The sequence below is a fragment of the Rhinolophus ferrumequinum genome, chromosome 7, assembly GCF_004115265.2.
Source record: "Rhinolophus ferrumequinum isolate MPI-CBG mRhiFer1 chromosome 7, mRhiFer1_v1.p, whole genome shotgun sequence".
In the NCBI taxonomy this organism is placed as follows: domain Eukaryota; kingdom Metazoa; phylum Chordata; class Mammalia; order Chiroptera; family Rhinolophidae; genus Rhinolophus; species Rhinolophus ferrumequinum.
The window spans coordinates 27,084,160-27,109,765 of record NC_046290.1 but is presented as its reverse complement, the minus strand read 5'-3'; the positions used below and the strand labels follow the sequence as shown (position 1 = coordinate 27,109,765).

At 36.5% G+C, this 25,606-nt stretch overlaps 1 protein-coding gene and 1 pseudogene across 6 annotated transcripts in view; both read left to right on the top strand.

Moving 5' to 3' along the window:
- TTC33 (tetratricopeptide repeat domain 33) overlaps positions 1-25,606 on the top strand; it is a 35,481-nt gene that overhangs the window by 1,914 nt on the left and 7,961 nt on the right. For all 6 annotated transcript variants that reach the window (XM_033109818.1, XM_033109816.1, XM_033109815.1 and 3 more), the window contains exon 2: positions 619-840. In XM_033109818.1, the coding sequence (XP_032965709.1) occupies positions 620-840 (221 nt within the window). In that variant the 5' untranslated portion in view covers position 619. The remainder of the gene's footprint in view (positions 1-618; positions 841-25,606) is intronic.
- LOC117025055 (cell division control protein 42 homolog) lies at positions 9,176-9,751 on the top strand (annotated as a pseudogene).

Sequence of the window (25,606 nt, the reverse complement as noted above, 5' to 3'; positions counted from 1 at the left end):
CAGACACGCCTGAGGCATCGAGATGTGTAGCTTTTTCATACGTGGTTCAGAACTATCATCTGGGGCCATACCTGTCTTCAGCATTTATAACAGTGGTTTGGGTTGGAGGATGGAGGATGGTAATGGGAGTCAGAGTGACCTATTTTTAAAAAATACATGTGGGTCTGTTTGCCTTTTTCTTTCCTCTTCATCCTGACACCTGCTCCCAATAATCTACAGATCTGAGTCATAATGTAATGAGTCATAATGTAATTTGCCTTTAATAAACACACTATGTATCCATCTGTATTAATAAGGTTCCTACCCATTAATAGGTGATGATTTTTGATGATTATTGCCTAGGTTCCACTGTTTAATTAGGAGTTAAAAATTGGTAATAGTTTGATTCCTGCTATTCCTTCTTCACCTAGTTGGAATACCGTGTTTCCCCGAAAATAAGACCGGGTCTTATATTAATTTTTGCTCCAAAAGACGCATTAGGGCTTATGTTCAGGAGATTTTATCCTGAAAAATCATGCTAGGGCTTATTTTCCGGTTAGGTCTTATTTTCGGGGAAAAACAGTACTTGTATAAAGGGCCAAATTTGAAAGTTAAAGCTGTTTCTTTGTCATTTTCCAGAATGGCTTCCTTTGGATGGAAGAGGAAGATTGGTGAGAAGGTCTCAAAGCTCACTTCCCAGCAGTTTGAAGCTGAAGCTGCTGATGAAAAGGATGTAGCTGAGAATGACGAAGGGAACTGGCTCCACGCCATTAAACGTAGGAAAGAAATTCTCCTTGAAGACTGTGCTGAGAAAAGTAAACAACTGAAGGATGAAGGAGCCAGTATGGCTGAAAATAAAAGGTATGTTTTTAGAGTTTTCTTATAGAGAACAGTTTACATTTTCTGACTTGCTATCAGTAATTGGATGGAGAGTTACGAATTCTATAAATTTATGTTTTAAAAATCTGGTCTAGGTGCTAAATTAATCAGAGAAATAAGAAGTTTTAAAGTCACCTTTTAATATTCCCATAGAATCTCAAAGTGTAAAAGTGTCTTCAAGATGCTTATAATGTCTCTGCTTTGCCATCCTTTTTGTTCTATGTAAAGTGGAATAAATGTTAAGTAAAATGTAATCAACTTATTGGTTGGTAGGAGATGGTCTAATTTCTGGAAACTTTCTCCTTGTGATATTATGTACCAGATAAATTAGATGTTTCCTGAACAGCTTTGATCACACACACACACACACATCCAAAAAATAAATACACATTTTAAGAAAGGAAAAAAACTGTATTAAAATTGTAATAGACAATATATACCGATAACAGAAGATAAATACAAGTCACATTTGACTTCTGCAGTTACAAGAGATGCTCAAAGTGGTTACCATCAGCATCCAGACACTTCTGATTACAGCGAACTACTGCTTGAGCAACATTGACCAAAGTGTCCACTTTTATACATTTTTTTTTTGGCACCCCCGGTGTATGTGTGTGTGTGTTTTAAATAAGTGTTCAGTTATTTTTTTCTATTGACTTGTTATATACTTTAGTAAGTATGGTTTGGTGCATAGGAATTTGATAATAGCTTCATTTATTCTTAGCCCTTCCTTAGCTAAGCTCTTATACTTACATGCACCCTTTTTGCTTTTTCACTTTGCTCTTTTTTCCTGTTTTTCTTATTCCTTTTCTTCCTTCCTCTGCTTAGCTCTTTTAGTGGGACCAAAAACTATTCTTCCACAAATCTGTGTGAAAAGGACAAATTGTTCAGTAGATTGTGTAGAGAAAGCTGGAATTCTGTATGGAGGAAAATAAAATGATCTGTATCTAATACTACATACAAAAATGCTCTCTAGAAGGATCAAAAATCTGAATGTGAAAGGTATAACTACATAGTTAATAAAAGAAAAATAGAAGGGTATCTTTATAACCTAGAGGTGGAGAAGGACATTTTTATTTTTAAAACTTTCAAATCTATATTAAAGTTGAAAGAATAGTTGAATCGCCCATATTCCCTCTATGTGGACTCAAAATTCTCTCCCTCCTTCTTCCCCCCCCCCCCCCCCCCCCCCCCCCAGGCAGTCAGTCGCAGGTGGTCGGTTGGCCACTCACAGCAACTCAGGGCAGCTCACTCCAATTCCAATCTCTGGCTGCGCATGGAAGCCCAGCTCCAGGGAGAGCTGTTGTTCACAATCTTAGCTGTAGAGGGCGCAGCTCACTGGCCCATGTGGGAATTGAACCGGCCACCTTGACTTTAGGAGTATGGCTGGCCCTCCAACCACCTGAGCCACCGGGCCGACCGAAAAATTTATTTTTTATTGTTTTTATTTTTTTTATTATTAGTTTTACGTGTACAAAACAATGTAATAGACATTTCATTCCTCATAAAGTGATAAACCCCCACCCCCAATCTGTTGTCCCTCTGACATCATATATATCTATTATAATTCCATTGACTCTATTCTCTATGCTATACTTCATCTCCTGTGCCTATATATGTTAAATTATAGTTGACATACAATATTATTCAGCTTCATCTTCAGGTGTACAGTGCAGTGGTCAAGCATCAACACCATCCATGAAGTGGTCTCCCTAATAAGACATGTGCCCATCTGGCAGCCTACAAAATCTTTACAGCATTATTGATTATATTCCCCAAACTACTTTCATATCCCCGTGGCAATATTGTAGTTACCAATTTATGCTGTCTAATCCCTTCCCTTTCTCCCTCATCCCCACCCCTCTCCTATCTAGCAACCATCATTTTTTCCTCTATATCTCTGAGACTATTTCTGTTTACTTTGCCCATTTATTCAGTTCTTTAGATTCCACATATAAGTGAGAACATATGGTATTTGTCTTTCTCCAACTGACTTATTTCACTCAGCATAATGTTCTGTAGGTCCACCCATATTGTTGCAAATGGTAAGATTTCATTCTTCTTTATAGGCGAGTAATACTCCATTGTATAAATGTACCACAGTTTTTTAATCCAGTTGTCTACCGATGGGCATTTCAGTTGTTCCCAAGTCTTAGCTATTGTAAATAGCTCTGCAATAAACATAGGGGTGCATATATTTTTTTGAATTAGTGTCTTGTATTTATCTGGATAGGTACCTAAGAGTGGAATTGCTGGGTCATAAGGTAATTCCATTTCCAGTTTTTTGAGATACCACATACTGATTTCCAAAGTGGCTGTACCAATCTGCAATCTTATCAACAGTGCACCAGTGTTCCCTTTTCTCCACAGTCTTTCTGACCAGAGTGAGGTCATATCTCATTGTGGTTTTTATTTGCATTTCTCTAATGATTAGTGAGGTTGAGCATTTTTTTCATATGTCTGTTGGCCATCTGTATGTCCTCTTTAGAGAAATGTCTCTTCATGTCCTCAACCCATTTTTTTTTTTAAATGGGTTGTTTGTTTTTTTGGTGTTGAGTTGAATGTGTGTTTTATAAATTTTGGATGTTAACCCCTTATCATATGTATCATTGACAAATATCTTCTCCCATTCAGTAGGCTGCCTTTTTGTTTTATTGATGGTTTCCTTTGCTGTGAAAAAAACTTAAGTTTGATGTAATCCCATATGTTTATTTTTTCTTTTACTTCGCTTGCCTGAGGGGATATATCAGTAAAAATACTAACTCAGGGTAATGTCTGCAAATTTACTCCTTATATTTTCTTCTAGGAGTTTTATGGTTTCGGGTCTTACATTTAAGTCTTTAATCCATTTTGAATTTGTTCTTCTATATGGCATAAGGAGGTGGTCCAGTTTCATTTTTTTCCATGTGTCAGTCCAGTTTTCCCAGCACCATTTATTAAATGTCTTTACCCCAATGTAAATTCTTGCTTCCATTGTCGTAGATTAAATGACCATATATGAATGGATTTATTTCTGGGCTCTCTCTTCTGTTCCATTGATCTATGTGTCTGCTTTTATGCCACTACCATGCTGTTGATTACTGTAGCCTCGTACTGTGATTTCATGTCCAGTAGCATGGTATCTCCCACTTTGTTATTCTCAAGATTTGCTGTGGCTGTTCAGGGTCTTTTATGGCTCCATATAAACTTTAGGATTATATGTTCTATTTCTGAGAAAAATGTCATTGGTAGTTTGATAGGAATTACTTTGAATCTATATATTGCCTTAGGTAGTATTGACATTTTAACTATGTTCTTCCTGTTCATGAACATAGTATGTGTTTCCATTTATTTGTATCTTCTTTGATTTCTCTCTTCAGTGTCTTATAATTTTCTGAGTACAGGTCTTTTACTTCTTTGGTTAAATTTATTCCTAGGTATTTTGTTTTTGAAGCAATTGTAAATGGGACAAAAATTCTTAATAATTGCTTTATTTATCTGTTTCTACAGACACATACACACGTAATTGTATATGTATAATTTTTTTGCTGATCTATTTGAAAGTAAGTTGCAGACATTATGACACGTGGCCCCGAATTTAGCATGCTTCCCCTAAGAGTAAGGGTATTTTCTTACCAAACACAATAACTATCAAATCTATGAAAATGAACAATTTTGTAATCTAGTGTCAAGTCCACATTTACTTTTCTCCAATTTTCACTTTTTGTATTGTTTTTTTAAAACAAGCAAACAAACAGACCAAACAACAAAGATCCAAAGCCCACACATTGCATTTGATTATTTCTCTTTAGTGTCTCCTTGGACCCACTACTTTTATCCCCCATGACATTGACTTTTTGAAGCATTCACACTAATTTTCTATTTGATTGGTTCTTTAATTTTTTCCTCTATCTCATGTATTTCTTGTAAACTGAAAGTTAAGTGTTGACATCTGATTTAAATTCTTTTTGAACATTTTGGGCAAGAGTACTTTATGAAGTAATGCTTGTGCTTTATGTTGCATCATATTGGGAGGTAAATGACATCAGGTTGTAATTAGTGCAGCCATTGGAAAGACATCATGCATATGTCAGTCTGTTTGCAATATATAATGTTCACTGAAAAACATTTTTATAAAAATCTTAGAAACATTTATCTTTGGTGAAGGAAATATATTAAGAAAATTATACTTGACAACATGAGGACTGTTGATTTATTTGCACTAAACATATGATTTTTAGAAGACATTTGTATGGTCAGCAGGAATTGTATGTAAATAGGTTATAGGTTAGGACAGAATACTTTTCATACCATCCAGAGATCAAAAATTAGGCCTGTGTTTAGAGTGCTTTTAACTGGTATCTTCCAGGTGATATTGAAGAGTCTGAGAAATTAAAAGAAGTAGTGCTGTAAAGGTATAACATCTTTTCTTTTTTTTTTCTCTTAATTGGTAAAGATTTTTAATCAGTTAGAAGATTTCTTGTTAATCATTTTTGTCATAAATAAGTCAAAGTTGAAAAACCAACATTTTAGTTTTTACGTCTATTTTTATTTTGATTCTGGGTATGATCTATTTTTAATACATTTTAATATGAAACATAAAATGATGCGTAAGCTATCATTCAAATTGGGAATGAAAGGTAGAAAATAAATAACATCAAGGATAATTAACAATTTAACAGCCTAATGTTAGATCGTGAATTTTCATTTGCGGTATTTTAGGTACAAAAAATTTTTCTCTTGTAGAACTTGGTGAGATTGACAATTTTTGTCTTAGAAGAAAAACCAACTATAAAAATGTCCACATTTATGAAATCACTTTCAGAACATCACTAAAACATCTTTAGAAATTCCTGTAAATGCTTGTTAAAAGATCATTAACTTTGTTGTTTTTGCCTTTTTCTCTAGACCACACTAGTGTGTGGAAGGGAAACGGTATTCAATGATTGCCAAGGGATTCCCTCTGAATTTCCTGTGGTAGACAACGGACATCAACTTTGTAGATAAACAAAATAACTTGTTTTTTTCCCTGCATGTCAAAACATTGAGTCATTTCACTAAAATCAGCTGGGATAGATGCTTTATTTTGAATGGAGAACATTGTGAGATGATTTTTTTTTGCTTGTTAGGATTTGTTTTAGAGTAATGTACAACTTTAGGAAATAACTGAACCAAATTAAAGGAATCTAGTGGAATTGAGTAGTTTGACAACTCTATGCCCCCCCAAATTGAAATAATAGTTTAAAATATCTAAGAGAATATTAAACTTGATTGAAAATAATATGAGTAGTAGAAAATAATATAAGGAGAAATAGTGGAGTTAAATAAATTAAAAAAAAAGAAACTCAATCCTTGCCTTCCAAATCAACTTCATCTTAAATCATTCTCATTTTCACATTTTAGTCACCTTGGCCTTCCTTGTGTTTTTGAATATAGTTCTTCTTTTTTTTTTTTTTAATACAGTTCTTATACAACTTTACCTTATAACTTCCTGTATGAAAAGCTTTATTATCTTCTGCTTTCTGATGTCTGTCTTCTTCTTCACATCTCTTCTCACGTCATATTCTGAGCAAGCCACTGTTGACTACCCAGTCTGAAGTAGCACCCATACTCCCTCTTTCTCCATCATATCAGCCTTTTAAACTTTCTTTTAGCATTTCTTCCTTTTTGAAGTGACCTTATACACTTATTTAATTTTTCTGTTTATGTATTTGTCTGTATTCTGTAGAAATGTAAGCTTCAGGACAGTAGGGATTTTGTCTAACTTTTGTACTGTATCTTCAGCTCTTAGAACAATTTGTGGCACCTACTAGGCTCTCAATACATATTTATTGAATATAAAGCTGCTGTTTTTGCTATATTATTATTATAGGTTTTTGTGGATTAACTACTATTTATTGCATTGTATCTATGGGAGTATATATTTTTAAACTCCAAATTAGAGCACAGTATTTTGAGAATATATTTTATGTTACGTCCCAACCACAAAGGGCCTTTGGGAATAGAATTTTCCTACCCTGCTTCTGAATGAGAATATGGCATTTGAGAATAATCGTTTTTTTCTAGGTCTCATTCTTTCCTCATAACCCATACTTCTTCCCCTCATCTTCCAAGTTGTTTTCTATGCAAAAGGCTTTTACTTATACAGTAGGAAAATAACAGGTTTTACAGTACAGTGGGTTAAGGGCTTGGGCCTTAGTGCCAGATGGCCTTGTTTCTTAAATAGCTCTGCCATTTACTAGCTTTGTAATATTAGGCAAGTTATTCAGCCTTTCTGTATTTAGGTTTCCTCTTCTGCAAAAAATTCCTACCTCTTATGCTGTTGTGATGATGAAATGAACTGATACATATGTAAAGTACCTAACATAGTACCTGCCACATAATAAGTACTCAATAAATATTAGCTGTTATTGTTACTATTATTTATTATAATATTGTCATTTATTCTGTATCCTTTATTAGTGATATATTTCCTCACTGGCAATGTTGTTTGCTTTATGGGGTTCTTGTGAGGCTGAAATCTAATGATGGATACAAAAATAATTTAAAAATAAGGTGTGGACTTTAACCTGCAGCCATGAGATAGTATCAAGAACTTGACTTGGACAGCCCCAAACAACTAGAAAATTGGACAAGATATGAAACAACTGTTTATAAACATTGGGTAATAGCGTAGGACTCTGATCTTTGAGGGAAGGGACACAAATGAGGTGATTCCTATGATCCCCTTACTTTCTATCTTAAGGCAGTTTCCAAGCTATATAAGCCCATGGATGGGAAACCCGATAGACCAACTTTCTGAGTTGAGGAGATAAAGGTCGGATTTTGGAGAGCTAAGGCGGCTAGAAGTTGTAGAATAGAGTGCCAGAGAAGAGGGAGCTACGTAGAGAAAGAGCTGCAGCAGGCTGTATGAGGTCCCCTTGAGTATTTGTTGAACTTTACCCCATGCAATTGTGGGGAAAATTCCACAAGTCCAGGTAAAAAGACTGGGGAGTTGTAAGCTGACCATTCCCGGAATTCATGTAGACCAGAGAGATAGATAGATGTTCAAGCTTCAACCACCCAGAGTGAAAAGTCTTTGGTGGTCACCAGAGATATTAACTGGAGTCCCCACGAAGTCTACTGTGGGTAGGCACAGGGCCTTAGTGGAATGACTGCACTATTCCTGGAGGGAAGGCTACTCTAGACCTGTCCTAGCAGAGCTTAAAAACCGGTTTTGAAGGGTTCAAGCTGATACACAGGTTACTTAATTACATGTCTGAACAGAGCCAAAAATGTTCACAGTCAAAAACATAACATTGACAGTATCCAGCATCCGATAAAAAAAATTACTGGACATGCAAAGGAAGAGAAAATTGTGACCCATAACAGGAGAAAAATCAGTCAATAGAAATAGATTGAGAAATGACGTAGATGATAGAAGTAATAGACAAAGAAGTAAAAATGGTAATAACTGTGTTCAAATATTTAAAAGGTAACATGAACCTAACCAGGAGTGAAAGATGAAAACAAATGGAACACCGAGAGGTGAAAAATACACTCTCTAAAAATAAAAAAATACACCGAATGGGATAAATATCTTTGTCAATTGAGTCCTTCGAGAAGCAGATGCCAAGACCAGATTAAACATCATGCAAAGAGTTTATTAGTGAGAAAATGGTAAGGGACCTGGGTACTGTGGGAGAGCCGTCAGTGTATAATGTTTGATCCCGAGTGAAGCAGAGAAGGAAGACTGGGTGCAAGTATCGTGGGCTGTTGGACTGTTGGGTAATCTTTACGTCAGAGTCATCTGTCAGGCCCATGCCCTGTAAGAATGGACCTGTCCTAGTATCCCTACTGCTCTCAGTCACTGCAGGGAACAGCCATGGGAAACTCCAACTTCCGGAAAATGTGGCTGTGGATTTCAGAGTACAGCAGCTGAGGTGGAGGTCCACTCGAGATAATGGGATGGCATCTAGAAAGGTCTGAGAGAAAATCAAACTGTCAACTTAGAGGTCCACATACCACATAAATGTCCTTAAAAAATAAGGCAACATAACTTTATCAGACAAACCAAAGCTGAGATAGCTCATTGCTAGTAGGCCTGCACTTCAGGAAATATTAAAAGAAGTTCTTTAGGTGGGAGAAAATTATACCTGATGGAAATTTGTATGAAAATAGAGGAATGAAGGGTGCTGGAAATTGTAAACATATGGGTATGAAGACTAATGTTGCTTTTTAAAGCTTTAATATTCTTTTACAAGAAAATTGATTTGGGCAGTGCTGTGAACCCCCTGTGAGAAGCTGAGGTCATCATCAGATCTGAAATATTGAAAGTGGATAGAAAACTATTTCAGCAATGCAAACAATTAAGCATGTTGTAGGCGATGGTGCTGTTGGTAAAACATGTCTCCCGGTATCCTATACAACGAACACATTTCCCTCTGAGTGTGTACTAGCTGTTTTTGACAACTATGCAGTCACACTTATGATTGGTGGAGAGCCATATACTCTTGGACTTTTTGGTACTGCCGGGTAAGTGGATTACGACAGATTACAACCTCGGAGTTGCCCACAAATAGATATATTTCTAGTCTGTTCTTCAGTGGTCTCTCCTTCCTCATTTGAAAGTGTGAAAGAAAAGTGAGTGCCTGAGATAACTCAGCACTGTCCATAGATTCCTTTCTTGCTTGTTGGGACCCATGTTGATCTCAGAGATGACCCGTCTGCTATTGAGAAACTTGCCAAGAACCAACAGCCTATCACTCCAGAGACTGCTGGAAAGCTGGCCCATGAATAAAGTATGTGGGGTGTCAAGTATGTGGGGTGTTCCGCGCTCACACGCAAAGGCCTAAGGAATGCATTTGACGCAGCAGTATGGGCTGCCCTGGAGCCTCCAGGACCAAAGAAGAACGGCAGGCGTGTGATGCCGTGAACATCTCTCCAGCCAGAGCACTTTCCACACAGCTCGTGTCAGTATCATACTAAAAGCAATGTTTAAGTCAAACTAAAGATTAAAAATTAAAATTTATTTGTGCAATAATGACAAATGCCCTGCGCCTACCCACAGGCACTCGTGTGAGACAAGGCCCAGAGGTCTGGCCCCTTTCCCTCTCTCCATACTGGTTAATTTTGAGTACTTGTGTATTGTCAGAAAAGTGGTCAGTACTAGTTTTTGTTTTGTTGAAAATTTGTTTGTTCAAAAGCAAGGCATGCTTGTGATGACTCTGTAACAGACTAACAGGTTATTGAAGCTGCTGCCACGTCCACTCCAGAGAGTAACCTGGGACATTTAGGTTTTTTGTTTTTCTTTTTTTGGTGGGGGGGAGTGTGTATGGGGTTTTTTTTTATTTAGTCATTATTTAAAAAATTCATTGACCATTAGACAGGCCTTAAGGGGAGGAGGACAGAGTGATTCCACATTCTACCTCATAGATCTAGTTTAGAAAACATGCTCTCCACCAGGTGCTCTTAGGAAGGTGCTCATTTAATAATATACTTCTTTTTAAAAGGGGAAGGGAGTAAGTACAAATTGGTAGTTAGAAAATAGTCATGGGGATGTAAAGTAAAGCATAGGGAATATAGTCAATAATATGGTAGTAACTATGTATAGTGTCAGATGAGTACTAGACTAGTCAGTGGGACCACTTCTTTTTTTTTTTTGATTTATTGGGATGACATGGTTAGTAAAATTACACAGGTTTTAAATGTACATTTCTGTAATACGTCATCTACATGTTACATTGTGTGTTCACCACCCAGAGTCAGTTCTCCTTCCATCATCATATATTGGGGATCACTTCTTAAATTATATAAACGTCTAACCACTATGCTGTATACCTGAAATTAATATAAAATAATATTGAAAGTCAACTGTAATTGAAAAATTAAAAAGGGAGGGAAGGTAAACGGGAATAAGAAGTCCAAATTTCCAGGTATAAAACAAATAAGTCATCGGGATATAACATGCAGCATAGGGAATACAGTCAATATTGTATAGCATGTTATGGTGTCACATGGTTGCTGGACTTATGGTGATCACTTCTTTAGGTATATAAATCTTGAATAAGTATGGTGTAGCCCTAAAACTAATATAATATTGTATGTTAGCTTTTTTTTAATAAAAATCTTAAAAAATTAAAAAAAATCATCCAAGTAAGTAAATATGATATTTTCCAAAATGACCAACGATGATCCAAAAATACTGTATTATGAGAACTGATTGGTAGTTGCCAAAGGCTGGGGTGGGAGGTGGGCAAAATGGGTGGTCAAAAGGTACAAACTTCTAGTTATAAAGTAGGTAAGTCATAGGGTTGTAATGTACGGCATAGTGACTGTAGTTAATAATACTGGATTGCCTATTTGAAAGTTGCTAAGAGAGTATCTTAAAAGTATTCATCGCAAAAAAAATACTTGTTTTGTAAATATGTATAGTGACAAATTTTAACTATATCTGGTTACAACTGAAACTGATATGTCAATTATACCTCAATAAAAAATGAATTAAAAAAATAATGTACTCCTTTTTGAAAGTTGCCTTTTCTCTCCACCCTTGAGTAGGTCCAGTATTTGAGGATGGGTGGAGCCTGTCTTGCCCTTTCTCTTTTCTAGGATGCATTATACAGAAGGTGCCAGAAAAATGTATACACATTTTAAGAAAGGAAAAAACTATTACAATTGTAATACTCAATATATACTGATAATAAAAGGTGAATATAAGTCATGTTTGACTTATGCAATTACAAGAGGTGTTCAAAGTGGTTACCATCAGCGTAATTTTAACACAGTTTTTTCCTTTCTTAAAATGTGTATACATTGGTTTGGCACCCTCTGTATATGTGACTGTGACTTTCAAGGAAATTTGTTTGCTGGTTTGTTTTTGAAGTTAATTTCTAACTTCTTTCACTGATAAATGAAGAAAAGTATTGCACCTTTTGAAATACACCAAATGAATTGAGTATGTAATTAAAAAAATACTTTTTCCCTGTCAGTTATTGTCTTACACACTTAGCATATGTGCAGCTTAATAGTCTATAATACGCTGTTTCTAGAACACAGCTGAAGACCTGGTATATATGAGGGATGGTGCTAGAAGACAGATGTCTGTGGAATGATTCACATCCTCTTTCAAGTTATGAGGATGGAGACCTGCTTCATTAAGAAGCTAGGAGTGCGGAGAGCATTTAACAACGTGGGGACCAGTCAGCGGAATCTCCTTATTTCTGTTTGCATGAGGAACCCTGGAGCAGCCGATGGAGGCTCTCTAGTTTAATAAAAACCATGGAGAGAGTCTTATGAAGATGCCTCTTCATAAGTGTGAATAGCGATTTTATCAGCTTATTTTTGTTGTAGTTTCCAATTTTTAAAAATGTTTAGGTAATCTCCACCTTCCCCAAATTTTAATTCTTATAGATTCATTAGTGCTGAACCAATGCTTTCTCATGTTTCAATTCTTTGTTTATGCATTCTTTTCAGATGTATTAAACAAACAAAAACCCTTATAATTGATTTTGAAAAACTATAGCAACATATTGGAGATTTGTAACATATAGAAGTAAATGTATGACAACAGTAGTTACAAAAAGCAGCTGGAGACAAATGGAATTATATTGCTGATAGGCTCTTACATTATACTCGTATGTGAAGTGGTAGACTATTATTTGAATCTAAACAGTAACCAACCACTAAAAAAAAAAAAATGAGAGACTCATAAGCCAATAATGGGGATAAAATGAAATAATGGGAAATTAAAAGTTTTTTAGAAGTACCATTTACAGTACCATCCCCAAACAAAATTATTAGGAAAACTATTCAACAAAGTGAGTGTTAAGGTACACTGAAAATTATAAAACATTGCTGAGAAAAATTTAAGAAGGCCTTATGAGTTGACATATATGTATGTGTGTATATATATATATATATATATATATATGTATGTATTTTTTTTTTCATGATAAGAGTAAGTTTTGTTAGGACATTAGTTCTCTTCAAATCGAGCTGTACACTCAATGCAATTCCAATCAAAATCCCAACAAGCATGTTTTTGTAGTAATTGGCAAACTTATTCTAAAATATATATGGAAATGCAAAGAATCTAGACTAGCCAAAATAGTTTTATGGAACAAAACATAACATAGAGAGCTTATACTATTTTATTTCAACACTTACAACATTCTGTAACTTTATAGTATTAGTGTAAGGATAGCATATATACACCAAAGAAAATAATATAAGATACAAAAATAACTCACATACATATGGTCAGTTGATCAAAAATTAAAACTTCTGGTTATCAAAAGGCATAATTAAGGAAATGAGAAGTCATGCCACAGACTGGGAGAAAATATTTACAATAAATATCTGACATAGGACTTATTTCTAGAATTTATAAAGAATCTCACAACTCAATAAGACACTATCCAATTAAAGAATGGACAAAAAGTTTGAATTGAAGCTTTACAAAAGAAGACAAACAAATGGCTAATAAGCACAAGAAAAGTACGATTAGTCATAAGAAAATTCCTAATTAAAACCACCACATACTACTACATAACCACTAGAATGCTAATATTGAAAAGATTGACAATGTCAAGTAAGGATGTGGAGCAACTGAAGCTTTCTTACATTGCTCATGAAAATGTAAAATAGTTTTACTACTTTGGAAAACAGTCTTGCTGTTTCTTATAAAGTTAAACATACGCCTTACCATATAATCCAGCAGTTCTGCTCCTAAATTTTTACTCAGGAAAAATGAAAGCATTGCCACACAAAGTCTGGTCTAACAATGCTCTTAGCAGCTTTGTTCATAGTAACCATGAACTGGAAACAACCAAAATGTCAATCAGTAGGTGAATGGATAAATTGTGATATATCCATCCAATAGTATCCTATTGAGAAATGACAAGGAATAACGGATACATCCAAAAACCATTATGTTCAGAGAAAGAAATCAGAAAGAGTACCTATAGTCTGATTCCATCTATGCAAAACCCTTTAAGGACAAATCTAAGCTATAGTGACAGAAGATCAGTGGTTATGTGGGGCCAGGAATTGTGGTGGGGTGACTGAGAAAAAGGCCACGGGGAACTTTTTGGGTTGATAGAAATGTTCTTTATTGTGATGGTTGTGGTATATACATGGGTGTATACATTTGTCAAAGCCCTTCAAAGAGTAGGCTTAAAATGATACATGTTTTGGTATGTAAATTATATATAGTTCAGGAGATTTGATTTAAAAAACCAAACTTGAGTGCTGATGAAGTGTATAATAATTCTGTATTTGTTTCATATCTGTCTATATGTTCAGGATGTATTTTTGTTTTGTATTTGCTATTATTTTGCTAGTTAATTGATAGAAGGGACATTTAGATTTCAGTAAAACTCTGACTCTGGATATTGCAGATTTTGGGGTCTTGATCATTGTATCACCCTGTCAGCCTTCTTCAGTCCGTCCTCTGCTCTGGGACCGGTGGCAGAAGTCCCCAGTCTTAATCTACAAGCTGGGTGGGGATTTTTGCAGTTTCGTGTATTCACAGATTGAGTTTGAATCTCACAACCTTGATTTTAGCATTTCAGAGGACATATAACAATCACGTAACATTTTTGGGAATGGCTTTTGCTTGTTTTTTTTTTTTTTTTTTTTTTTTTTTTTTTTTAAATCATGGTAAGGATTAAGTGCAGCAAAGTATGGAACAGCTTTGAACTTGTAATAATCCTTAGAGGGTTTAGAGAAATACGGATGCCTCTGGTGGAATTGCTTAGAGAAGGGGGCTGGGAGGAAGGTTGATGAAGGAAGGGAGCCACTTCTTTCTGGGATACGTTCTTTGGCTTCCTTGTGATTTTCTTCTTCTTTTTAACCCTCAGTATTTTCTCATTCAGTTTTATTTAGCACATAGAGAATTGTCTGAACACAGTGAATGTAACACGGTCCAAGTGTGTGAATGTCATCCTTCCTCCAAGAGGGGTGCCATTCTTTAGCTTCAGTCACCCACTGTCTTATTTATTTCCTTAGTAACTAAGTGTAATGCCTCTTAGAAAAATTTGGTTTGCAACGGAATGGTTTTTAAATTCTGAAGCTCTACCTTGTAGTACTCATAATTCTTTGTAACCAAAAACTGGTTTACTCTTCTACCCAACCTCTAAGTAATTGGGGTTATTTACAGAGATGGTATAGTGAGTCTAGAGATTGAGTGTGGAGCTTGAAGTCATTTTACCTCTGTTCAGATCCTAGCTTTATCATTTTTATCTGTATAACCTTTGACAGATTATTAACTTTTTAAGTATCAGTTTCCAGTTTCCTCCTATGTAAAACAGTTAGATTTAGCTCATACACTATTGGGGGATTAAAGAGCCAGTCCATGTAAAAGCTTAGCATGCTACCTGGCACCTTATAGGCACACAATACACGTAGTTTAGATACTATATTTTAGGATTTTATATGTGATTGGTACATTTCATGGAGTACTAAAGGTTTTTTGTAAGTTCTTTTGTTTGGATATCTTTTTCTAGAATTATTACTAACTAGGATATGCCTTCTTAATAGTCACAGTGTGGGTCCTAACTTTGCTATGTTGGCTTTTAAGGTTTCAGCCACTAGGTGGTGATATCTGGTTATGTAGCTAAGTGGTCCGGTTTTCTCTGTGAGAATTAATGTGTATGTGTGTGACGCAGGAATTTAATTCAAATTTACCATGAATTTGTCTCTGGTCTAGTAACGTGTATCTATCAAAGTGAATTTGAGGGTGATTTGGCCATGTGACCCACATTCTGTTGAGTGTCAGCATGGATATATTTCATGACGGTGATCTTTATTTTGATGTCACCTGTTTCTCCCTCTTTTGGCGCCTTCTCACTGATATACCTTAGAGCCTCCATTTATAAGCTTCCCTTGACTCCACGTGCTCTACTGTTTCATTTCTCTGCTCCTCTTTGCCACAAACTTCATTTCTTGATGAATCATCCTCTCAGTTTATTCCAGTCAGGTTTCTGTCCCCACTAATCCACTGAAATCACTCTGGTAAAGGTTATGTGAGCTCCATCTTGTCAGATCTAGTCATCCTGTCTCTGTCCTCATTCCTGGACCTCTCACAGTTTGGCATAGTTGACCACTCACTCCCCTCCTAAAAATGCTGCTTCCTAATCTACAGCACGGTCATGCTTTTTCTTTGTTTCCATGTCTACTCCTTAATCTCCTTTGCTTGCTCTTTTCTTTTGCTCATTTTCTAAATATTGGTGCAGCCATAGTATTTAGAAAGTACTTCATGTCGTTTCCATTTACAGTCTTTTCCTTCTTCAACTTACACGGTCTCCTGCTTTCAGTACCATCGGTACACTGATGACCCAAATTTATGTCTGCAGTACTGTCTTCCCACTTGAATTTGATTCGTAAATCTCTGAGGCTTACTTCATACCCACTTGGATGTCTAATTAGTATCTCAAAGCTAACATGTACTGAACAGAACTCTTGATTTTTCTCCCAAACATCTCGTCTTTTCCACTCTTCCCTATGTCAGGAAAAGGCTCCACAGTTTACCCAGTTACTTAACCCCAAAGCCAGGAGTCAACTCTGCTGGTGTCTGTGCCAACCGGAGCTAATCATCCCACTCACCTCCAACTCCCTGCCCTTGAGACGGCTCATGCGGTTCCTATGACTATAAAGCCCTGGCAGCTGCTGCGGTTGTCACAGACCAAAGAGCCGCCGTGTGTAGTGCTAACTGACAATGAAGGACCATTCATTATACCTTGACACTGGCCAGATTGGACCTGTAGATCCAATCTGAAGGGACTGGATCACACTTGTAGGGGAGACTTTAGTGGGAGACAGGGCCTGGGAGGGAGCCTGCAGGTTAGTTCTTTCTCCTTCTCTCCCCTCCCCCTGCACTGGACTGTTTCCATGACACAGATTTCATGTAGTCTCTCTGTAGAAGCTTCACAAGATTAATAATCATCTGTGTTGGTTTTTGAAACTGTTGCCAGCTTAACATGCAACTTGTATAATATTTATTCTCCTTTCTTCTTGCCTTACTTCTCTTTTTCCCCTCACTCTTGCTTCCCTGGGATCTTACTCCCTGCAGATTTCGCCAGGAAGTGTAGGCCTCAGGCTCTGTTTCTCAGGTAACCCAAGTTAAAACATCATCCTAGATTCCTTTCCTCTTTTTTTTTATTTTTTTAAAAGATTTTATTGGGGAAGGGGAACAGGATTTTATTGGGGAACAGTGTGTACTTCCAGGATTTTTTTTCCTTTTTTTCCAAGTCAAGTTGTTGTCCTTTCAGTCTTAGTTGAGGAGGGTGCAGCTCAGCTCCAGGTCCAGTTGCAACCGGCAACCTTGTGGTTGAGAGTACGCGCTCCAACCAACTGAGCCATCCGGGAGCTCAGCGGCAGCTCAGCTCAAGGTGCCGTGTTCAATCTTAGATGCAGGGGGCTGAGCCCACCATCCCTTGCGGGACTTGAGGAATTGAACTGGCAACCTTGTGGTTGAGAGCCCACTGGCCCATGTGGGAATCAAACCGGCAGCCTTCGGAGTTAGGAGCATGGAGCTCTAATCGCCTGAGCCATAGGGCCGGCCCTCCTTTCCTTTTTTTTTAAACTCTTGACATCCAATCCAAGTTGAGTTTACTATTTAAACATACTCTTTTATCCTGCCCTCTGTTTTCATGTTGTCATCTGCCCTAATCTGCTGTCATCTCTTACGTGCTTTACTCTTGTCGCCTCCTAACTAGTCTCCTGTGCTCATTCTTACACCCCTACAGCCCATTCTCCTCCCCTCGGCCTGACTGACTTTTTCGGAATGTTAATCAGTTGAGGTCTCTGTGTTGCATAAAAACGTGTGGCATCCTCATCACTCGTACAGCTAAATCCGTACTCATATAACCATGGTCTGCTGACTAGTCCCTATGTGATTGTGCCTTTGACCTACCTCTGTCACCTCTCACTTCCCTTTCTCCTCCTACTGGAGCCGTACTGGTTGTCTTTCCTTTCCTCAACACATGGAGTGTTTAGTCCTGTCTTTGGCTCTTTCTTCCCCTTGTCTGGAATGAACGAACTTTCTCCAGATCTTTAGTTGGCTGACGACTTTTTAAACGTTCAGATCCCAGGTCAAATGTCTTCCTAGAGACCTTTCCTGACCATGCATTCTGAGTCGCCATCTGGACACTTCCTATCACATCACTCCACTTGTTTTGTATCGTGGCACTTACATTTTGACTTAACGTTTGCTGTCTTTTTCTACCTTCTTTCCACACTCAAATGTCCTGGAATGTAAGATTTAGAAGAGTGGGGTCCATTTATATCTTGTTGAATGCTGCATTCTCATTACCTAGACTACTATCTGGTCCAAAGTAGGTGCTTAATATTTATTAAATGAATAAGCTGATAATATAGAGCTCATTAAACTTGAAGCTATAATAAATTAGAAATCTAATCGGGAGCAAAGTAGTGAAACACTTGGACGTCTGTATCTGGTAAATGAGTGTGCTAACTTATTTGGCTTGATCACCAGCTGTTCCTTACCTTATTGTAGGGTATTATCTCACATTGCCCTGTGTATCCCTGGAGCTATTCATTCTGCTTCCTTCCTTGTGCTGGTTCAGTTGCGTCCTGTTAAGGTTGCCTTTAAACTGGCTGAATCAGACTGTGGTCACTTATTAACCATAGTGACCTTGATCCAAGTTTTTATCTTTTAATGCTTCCTACCCAACAGCTGCAGTAGGGCTGTGTCTGTTCAATGTGTTCCAAACTGAAGTTGAATTAAGAGATATGCTGTAGAAATTGTGAGAGACCATTTATTTATCAGGTGCCAACTTTCCTGCGATCCAAAATTGGAGGAACTAAGTGGTGTTAGCCTTTATTTGTAGGCCAGGAGAAGTCAATCAAAGAGAAATGAGGGAGGAGAGGGAATTCAACAAGCTGGCAATAGTGAAGTAACTGCGTACAATTCCTGCTTCTCTTTCAACCAGTTGAAAGAAGCTCACGGTTCCTTTAAACCTTCGTGTGCCCTGTGGGCAGCAAAGCACATTTCATGTAGCAGTGCCTCTGCTGCCAGCTGTGGTTGTGTTTTCAAAGTAAAAGCAGTGCAATCGAGGGAGAGGACATTTTTTTTTCTCTTCGAATCTGTGTGCACGTATGCATGTCTGCCTAATGAAGAGAGAAAATGAATCTAGTGATGGTCAGTGTCATCTGGAACTTGTCAGTTTATTTTGTACTTTGGGAGAATGTAAACTTAGGTACCGAAGCAGCTTTGGGGGGGTGGGGATGGGGTAAGCCGTCCTGTTGCTCAGTGCTAGTGCTATTGGCATGTTGGACAGAACAATTCTTTGTTGTGCAGGAGTGCCCTTTACCTTCCAGGAGGAGCCCTGATTTCCTGCCACTAGCGCTTCCATCTCAGAGCGACAACACAAAATGCCTCTCTATATTGCCTTAAATGCCTTCCATCGGTTCATAACTACTCCTGTTTGAGTTAGGCAGAAAATAGGAACGAAAGCATAAAGGACATTTGACAAATGTGGTGAATTTTAACAGTGGTTGAGCCATGTAGAGCAGGAGTTGGCAAACCTCACCCTGTTTTTATAAAATTTTATTGGGACACAGCCATTTGTTTATGTATAGTCTATGGCTTGTTGTGTGCTACAGCAGAATTGAGTCTTGTGGTTGTCACAGAGACTGTATGGCCCACAAAGCCTAAACAAGTCACTGTATGGACCTTTACTATGCTGACCCTTGGGCTAGACACCCAAGACCTCCAGCCTCTTCCTCAAAAGGCACAAAGACTGCTGAAGCCTCAAACACCACAGTTTCTTATGGTCCCTGTGCTGTACCTGCCATTCTAATCTCCTGGTTCTTCCTACTCATATTCCCAATCCTCTAGTTGTGGAATTTCTTGGAATTTCTGTACCTGGAATGGTGAAATGAAACAAAGTAAGGATTAAAGTGTTTGCTGCTTTTGTCTTAGGGTAGAATTATTATTTTGGGGGATGTATTATCAGCATGCTAACGCCTGTCCCCTCTTTTCATGTCTTCCACGCTTCTCTCTGATGCTTCCTGACTTCTCTTGGAGGAGGTAGGACGAATGAGGTAGATGTTCGCTCTGTCTATGTGCCCCGCCATGTTCTGGGTGGTGTAGAGAATGCAAGTAAATCTGCCCTTTGATCCCTGAACTCATTAGTAAAGAGAAGATAAAAATACATGGAGAAATTAAAGAAAAACTAGATGGGAGACAGCATTGGGGTAGTTGGAGAAAACATTGGTCTGTAGTTAAAGAGCTATCGTCGGATCCTCGTTTTTGCAGGGTTCATATCATGTGCCTTTGGATTAGTCTTGTAACGGCTTTCAGACTTTGTTTGCTCATCAGTAAAATGAGAACAAGTAATGCCAGTCTTATAGGACTTTTATCAGTACTAAGTGAAAATAATTGTATGTTAAATAATTACATTTAAAATGCTTTTGAAAACATGAATGTTACTGTGTGGTCAGTTAAGTGGTAGTCATGACTTCGTGAAGAACATAGGATTTTAAATTGGTGTTAGACGAGAGAGAACCTTTGAATAGGTGACGAGAAGGAGACACAGAATCCTAGGTGTGCATGTGTGTGTGCACTGGAGGCCACTGAACACAGGCAAGGTGTGTGGGTAGGGACGCCGCAGACACAGCTGAGGAGCAGAGGTGTGGGTGCGGAGTAGTAGAACAAAGATTGGACAGATGGGCTTATACTGCAAGAAGTACCTTTGCTGCCATTAAGTGCTGCAAAATTTATTACTATTTCATTTCTTAGAAAATTATGAGTAAAAAGATCATTATGAAGGAATAAGTTAATTTTCCAGAGAAAGAAGACAGAACATAGCATATTTCCAAAATTTCTCACGTTGTAGCTATAACATTTGGAAATATTATTTAAAGGTAGACTTGAAATCACCTCCTGCTTTTAGAGGTAGTATTAAGGCTTAGTGGAGAATAGCACCAAGAGATTAAATTTCTTTGATGTATATATACTTTTTGTGGAACATTAGAGGGAATAGCTATAAATAATCAGAAGTGAGTGTTAAATTATATTAAGTATTGTTGAGTGTCATGTAATTATTTTCTCCATTATCTGTTACACCTGAAACCTTTCCTAATTTTTTCCTGAGGTGTACTCTACGTGGTCATGTGGATTTTATACTTTAATAAATTGTTGGATTTAACTTGCTAATCCTTTATTTAGGATTTTTGTATTTATCTTCCAAACTAGAAAGTTTTCAGTGATCATTAGGATTAATTCTCTTTTCTCAGATGATGCATCTTTCTTAGGACAAAAGTGTACTCTATTTTTATTGCTACATTCCCCAAATGTGCTGAGATGCATTAGGATTCTTAGGACTACATTTCTAATTGCAGAATTTAAAACTTTGGATTAGGCAGTGACAGCTATTTTCTTGTCAGGGGCCTGTTCAGTATTGTCCCGATTCATCCCACAAAGCTGTGGGGACTCCTTGTATTCAGCTTATTGTTTTTTCAGAAATTACGATAAGTCTTAGGTGCTATAGCTACATATACCCTGATGAGCAAAATACCTATCACACTGTCTACATAGAGTTTTTGGTTTAAACAAACACTGAAATAAATGTAAAGTTCTTAATTGTTCTGTGAAGAATCAACTGGGTACCATGAGCCAATATTCACCAGAATGATTTAGGTAAGGGGCCACAGAAGGTTTCTTTGAGGAAGCAAGAAGGCAAGTGATTGGGTTCATCCAGGCGTAGGGAGGGAGACCTGTTTATTGCTTTGCCTTTGCATACTTTGTGATTTTTATCACATATTTACCATTAAAATAAGGCAACATGCTATGGTCTTGCCTGTTTACGAATATACATACACACACACACACACACACACACAAATGTGTGTGTGTGTGTGTGTGTGTATGTAATATATGTGTATATATATATGTATACACACATATATACATATATATATTTTTTATTTGACCCAAATTATTCCATGATATGGAAATTAATTTCCTGTGAATTTTATTTTGTGATATTTATGTGTATGCTAAATGAAAGAATAAGATAGGTGGAAAAATATTTTGAATGATCCCTGTATCTGAAGTAGAAATTGGGAGATTAAAATTGTGACTTTTTACTTATTTCAGAAAATTCATTGTCTAGTGTAGCAAAAAGTAGAAAGGGGTAGTAGCTTCCAGTACTATAACAACTAAGAAATGTCCTGTGCTAGGGTAGAAGTTGGCATCATTGTCTTAATTTGCTTTGGAAAATGACATTTATTCGGTGTGTATACACCTTCATGTAATTTCAGAGCTCCTCCCTACTGTTGCCAGAGTGAATTGATCTATCCTAATTGTTTGTTCTTGTGTATAATAAAGTATAACCTTTTAAAGGCATGTTTGTTCTTTTGTGTAGGTAAACAGTTTAAATTATTATTGAAAGTAGATTTTATGACCTAACCTAATCCTATATCCACATAATTTTAATAAAGTATAGCAAGGAAAACTCTGAGTAGTTTAGTATTTATTTTTAAAGTATATTTATATCGTTTATGGGAACTCTAGTCTGTGCGTCATCTCAGCACTTCTTCCTGATCGGTTTCCCTTTCTCTAAATATGGCTGTCTTGAGAAAATATGCAATTAGGAAATATATTTTTTTCTCTTTCATTGTTTTTTGCTTCTTTTTTCTTTCTTTCTGAGCCTTGCCTAAGCTATGGGAAATTTCCTTGTGATGAGTGCTCATTGTATGTAACTGTACATTATTTTGTCCTTGATTTTTTTCAGAATGCTACTCCAGATTTTAGACAGAGAAACTCAGAATAATATAGAGGTTTTTTTTTTTTTTTCTTTCAGTTTAATTCAGGAAATTGATCATTGTCTTAACAGTTGGAACCCAATTTACCTCCATTGGAAATCACATGATTATCAGTCAAGTTAGATCTATCTAAAACTGTTTTCAGTTGTTATTATAATGTCTATTTGGAGCCTCCCACAAAATCAAGGATGTAAACTAAACTTTATTTTTTATTGAGATATAATCGAATAACAATGTATTATTAGTCTTAGGTGTACAAGTAATGATTCGACACATATATATATTGCAAAAAACCACATTAAGTCCAATTAATATTCATCACTGTACATACTTACAAAAAATTTTTTTCTTGGGATGAGAACTTTCAAAATCCACTGTCCTACCTACTTTCAAATACGCACTACAGTATTATAGCTATAGTCACCATGCTGTACATTACATTCTGATGACTTTTTCATTTGTAACTGGAAATTTGTACCTTTTGATCCCCTTCACCCATTTTCTGCCCCCCTCTCCACCCCACCTCAGACAACCATCAATCTGTTCTTTATGTCCATCAGATTGGTTTTTTGTTTTGTTTTTGTTTTTATATTCCACATGTAAGTGAGATCGTACAGTATTTATCTTTTTTCTGTCTGACTCATTTCCCTTAGTATAATACCCTCAAGGTCCACCTACGTTGTCATAAATGGCAAGATTTAATTCTTTTTTATGGTGAATAATATTCTATTTTATATATATATATTTATATATATATTTATATATATACCACATTTTCTTTATCTGTTCATCCATCGATGGACATTTAAGTTGTTACCATATCTTGGCGATTGTAAATAATGCTGCAGTGAATGTGGGGGTGCATATATCTTTTCAAATTAGTGTTTTTGTTTTCTTAGATAAATACCCCAAAGTGGAATTGCTGGATCATATGGTAGTTCTATTTTTAACTTTTTGAGGAAACTCCATACTGGTTTCCATAGTGGCTGTACCAATTTACATTCCCACTAACAGTACAGAAGCGCTCCCTTTTCTCCACATTCTCACCAAAGCTTATTTTTTAATCTTTTTTATAATAGCCTTGTTCTAATAGGGTGTGAAGTGATATCTCATTGTGGTTTTGATTTGCATTTCCATGATGATTAGTGATGTTGAACATCTTTTCATGTACCATCTGTATGTTTATTTTTGGAAAATGCGTATTCAGATCCTCTGCTCATTTTTTAATTGAATTGTTATTTTGCTGTTGAGTTGTATGAGTTCTTTATATATTTTGGATATTAACTCCTTATCAGATATATGACTGGGAAATATTTTCTCCCCTTCAGTAGGTTGCCTTTTCACATCTTGATGGTTTCCTTTGTCGTACAGAAGCTTTTTAGTTTGATGTAGTTCCACTTGCTAATTTTTCTTTTGTTGTCTTTGCTTTCTGATATCATTGCTAAGACTGATATCAAGAAGCTTACCTCCAGCATTTTCTTCTAGGAGTTTTATGGTTTCAGGTCTTACATTCAAATGTTTAATCCATAAACTTTTGATTTCAAATACTATTTACTAAACAAAGGACAGTCACATCCAATAACAAAATCTGTACTGAGCCAGAAAAGTTATTTCTATCATTACACATTTTGGGGCACAATTATTATAAATATTATTAGAAACAATATAAAGCAAGGTGAAAACTTTAATGTTCTTGACAGCATAATATTTAATGAGGAAATAAAATGATGAATCTTAATATTAGCTACTGATTTGCTAAAAATGTAGCTATATAGGAATAGCTTTTAAATTTGTTTTGGTATTGCCACATAAGCACATAAAATTGTGTGTTACAAATAATAGAAATCTATCATGATACTAATGGAAAATGATAATCATTTGTAGTTATATTTTACCTGACATAGACAAAAATGCTATGATATTTCTCCTTAAATGTGATTCAAGTGAATAGCACATGATAGGGCTTAATATACTGTGAGATGTATCAGTGGTTACAACTCTGGTTTTTATTAGCGTTACTTGGGAACTTAAAAAAATATAGACGCCTGGTTCTGTTTCCTGAGAATTTCTGTTTTAATTAATCTGAGGCAGGGACAAACGCGTGTGCATGCATGTGTGTGCGTGTGCGTGTGTGTGTTTCCCTTTCATAATCTCCCTAGATCATTCTGTGTAACCAGGAATGAAAACTTATAGATTATATGTTTTATGTTTAGCTTTAGAAAGCAGAACTAGTAGCATTGAGGGAAAGAAAGTACAAGATAGAAAGTTTCAGCTCATTATACTGAAAAATGTTCTGGCAATTAGAACTTCTTCCTTGTGGGAATATTCAAGTATACATGAGTTCACCACTTGTAAAGGTTGCTGTGAAGATGACTGCTTTGTATAAAATGTAGGACTTAGTTGTTCCTTAATTTTATTTAAAAAAAAAAAAAGAGTGTTGCTATGCTTCTGCAGATTTGGTACGAAATGTGCTCAGATCAGTTGAGTTTGAGACATGTATGGGACATGTCGGTGGAGATGTTAGTTGATATATGGCTTTGGAGCTCAAGAGCTTCTGACTGGGAGAACATCAATGAAAAGGTGGTAGTGGAAATTACCATCTCCATACTGTTTTTCATTCATTTGACCCGTGTCTTATGAACTTACCATGTATTAACAGTGATGAACAAGGCATGGTCTCTGTGCTTATGGAGCTTCTAGACAAGGAAAGTTAAAGCTGAAGAATCTTTACAAAATTACCTGAAGAATCTTAAATTGTCATCGCTGTCAGTAGATGGCTGCAGTAGACGCCAGGATTTGCCACTGGATTGTAAATTCCTCAAAAAACTTCTTTATAGTACATCTGAAACGAATGACAATATATGCAGACATTGAGGTTGATGAAAAAAAGAGAAGTTCTGGTGGGATTTCTCAGCCAGAAATTAAAAACATGGAGAAAGATTTCCAAGATCTCTTTTATTTCATTTATATTTTGCTCTTTTTTCCCCTGCCATCCTTT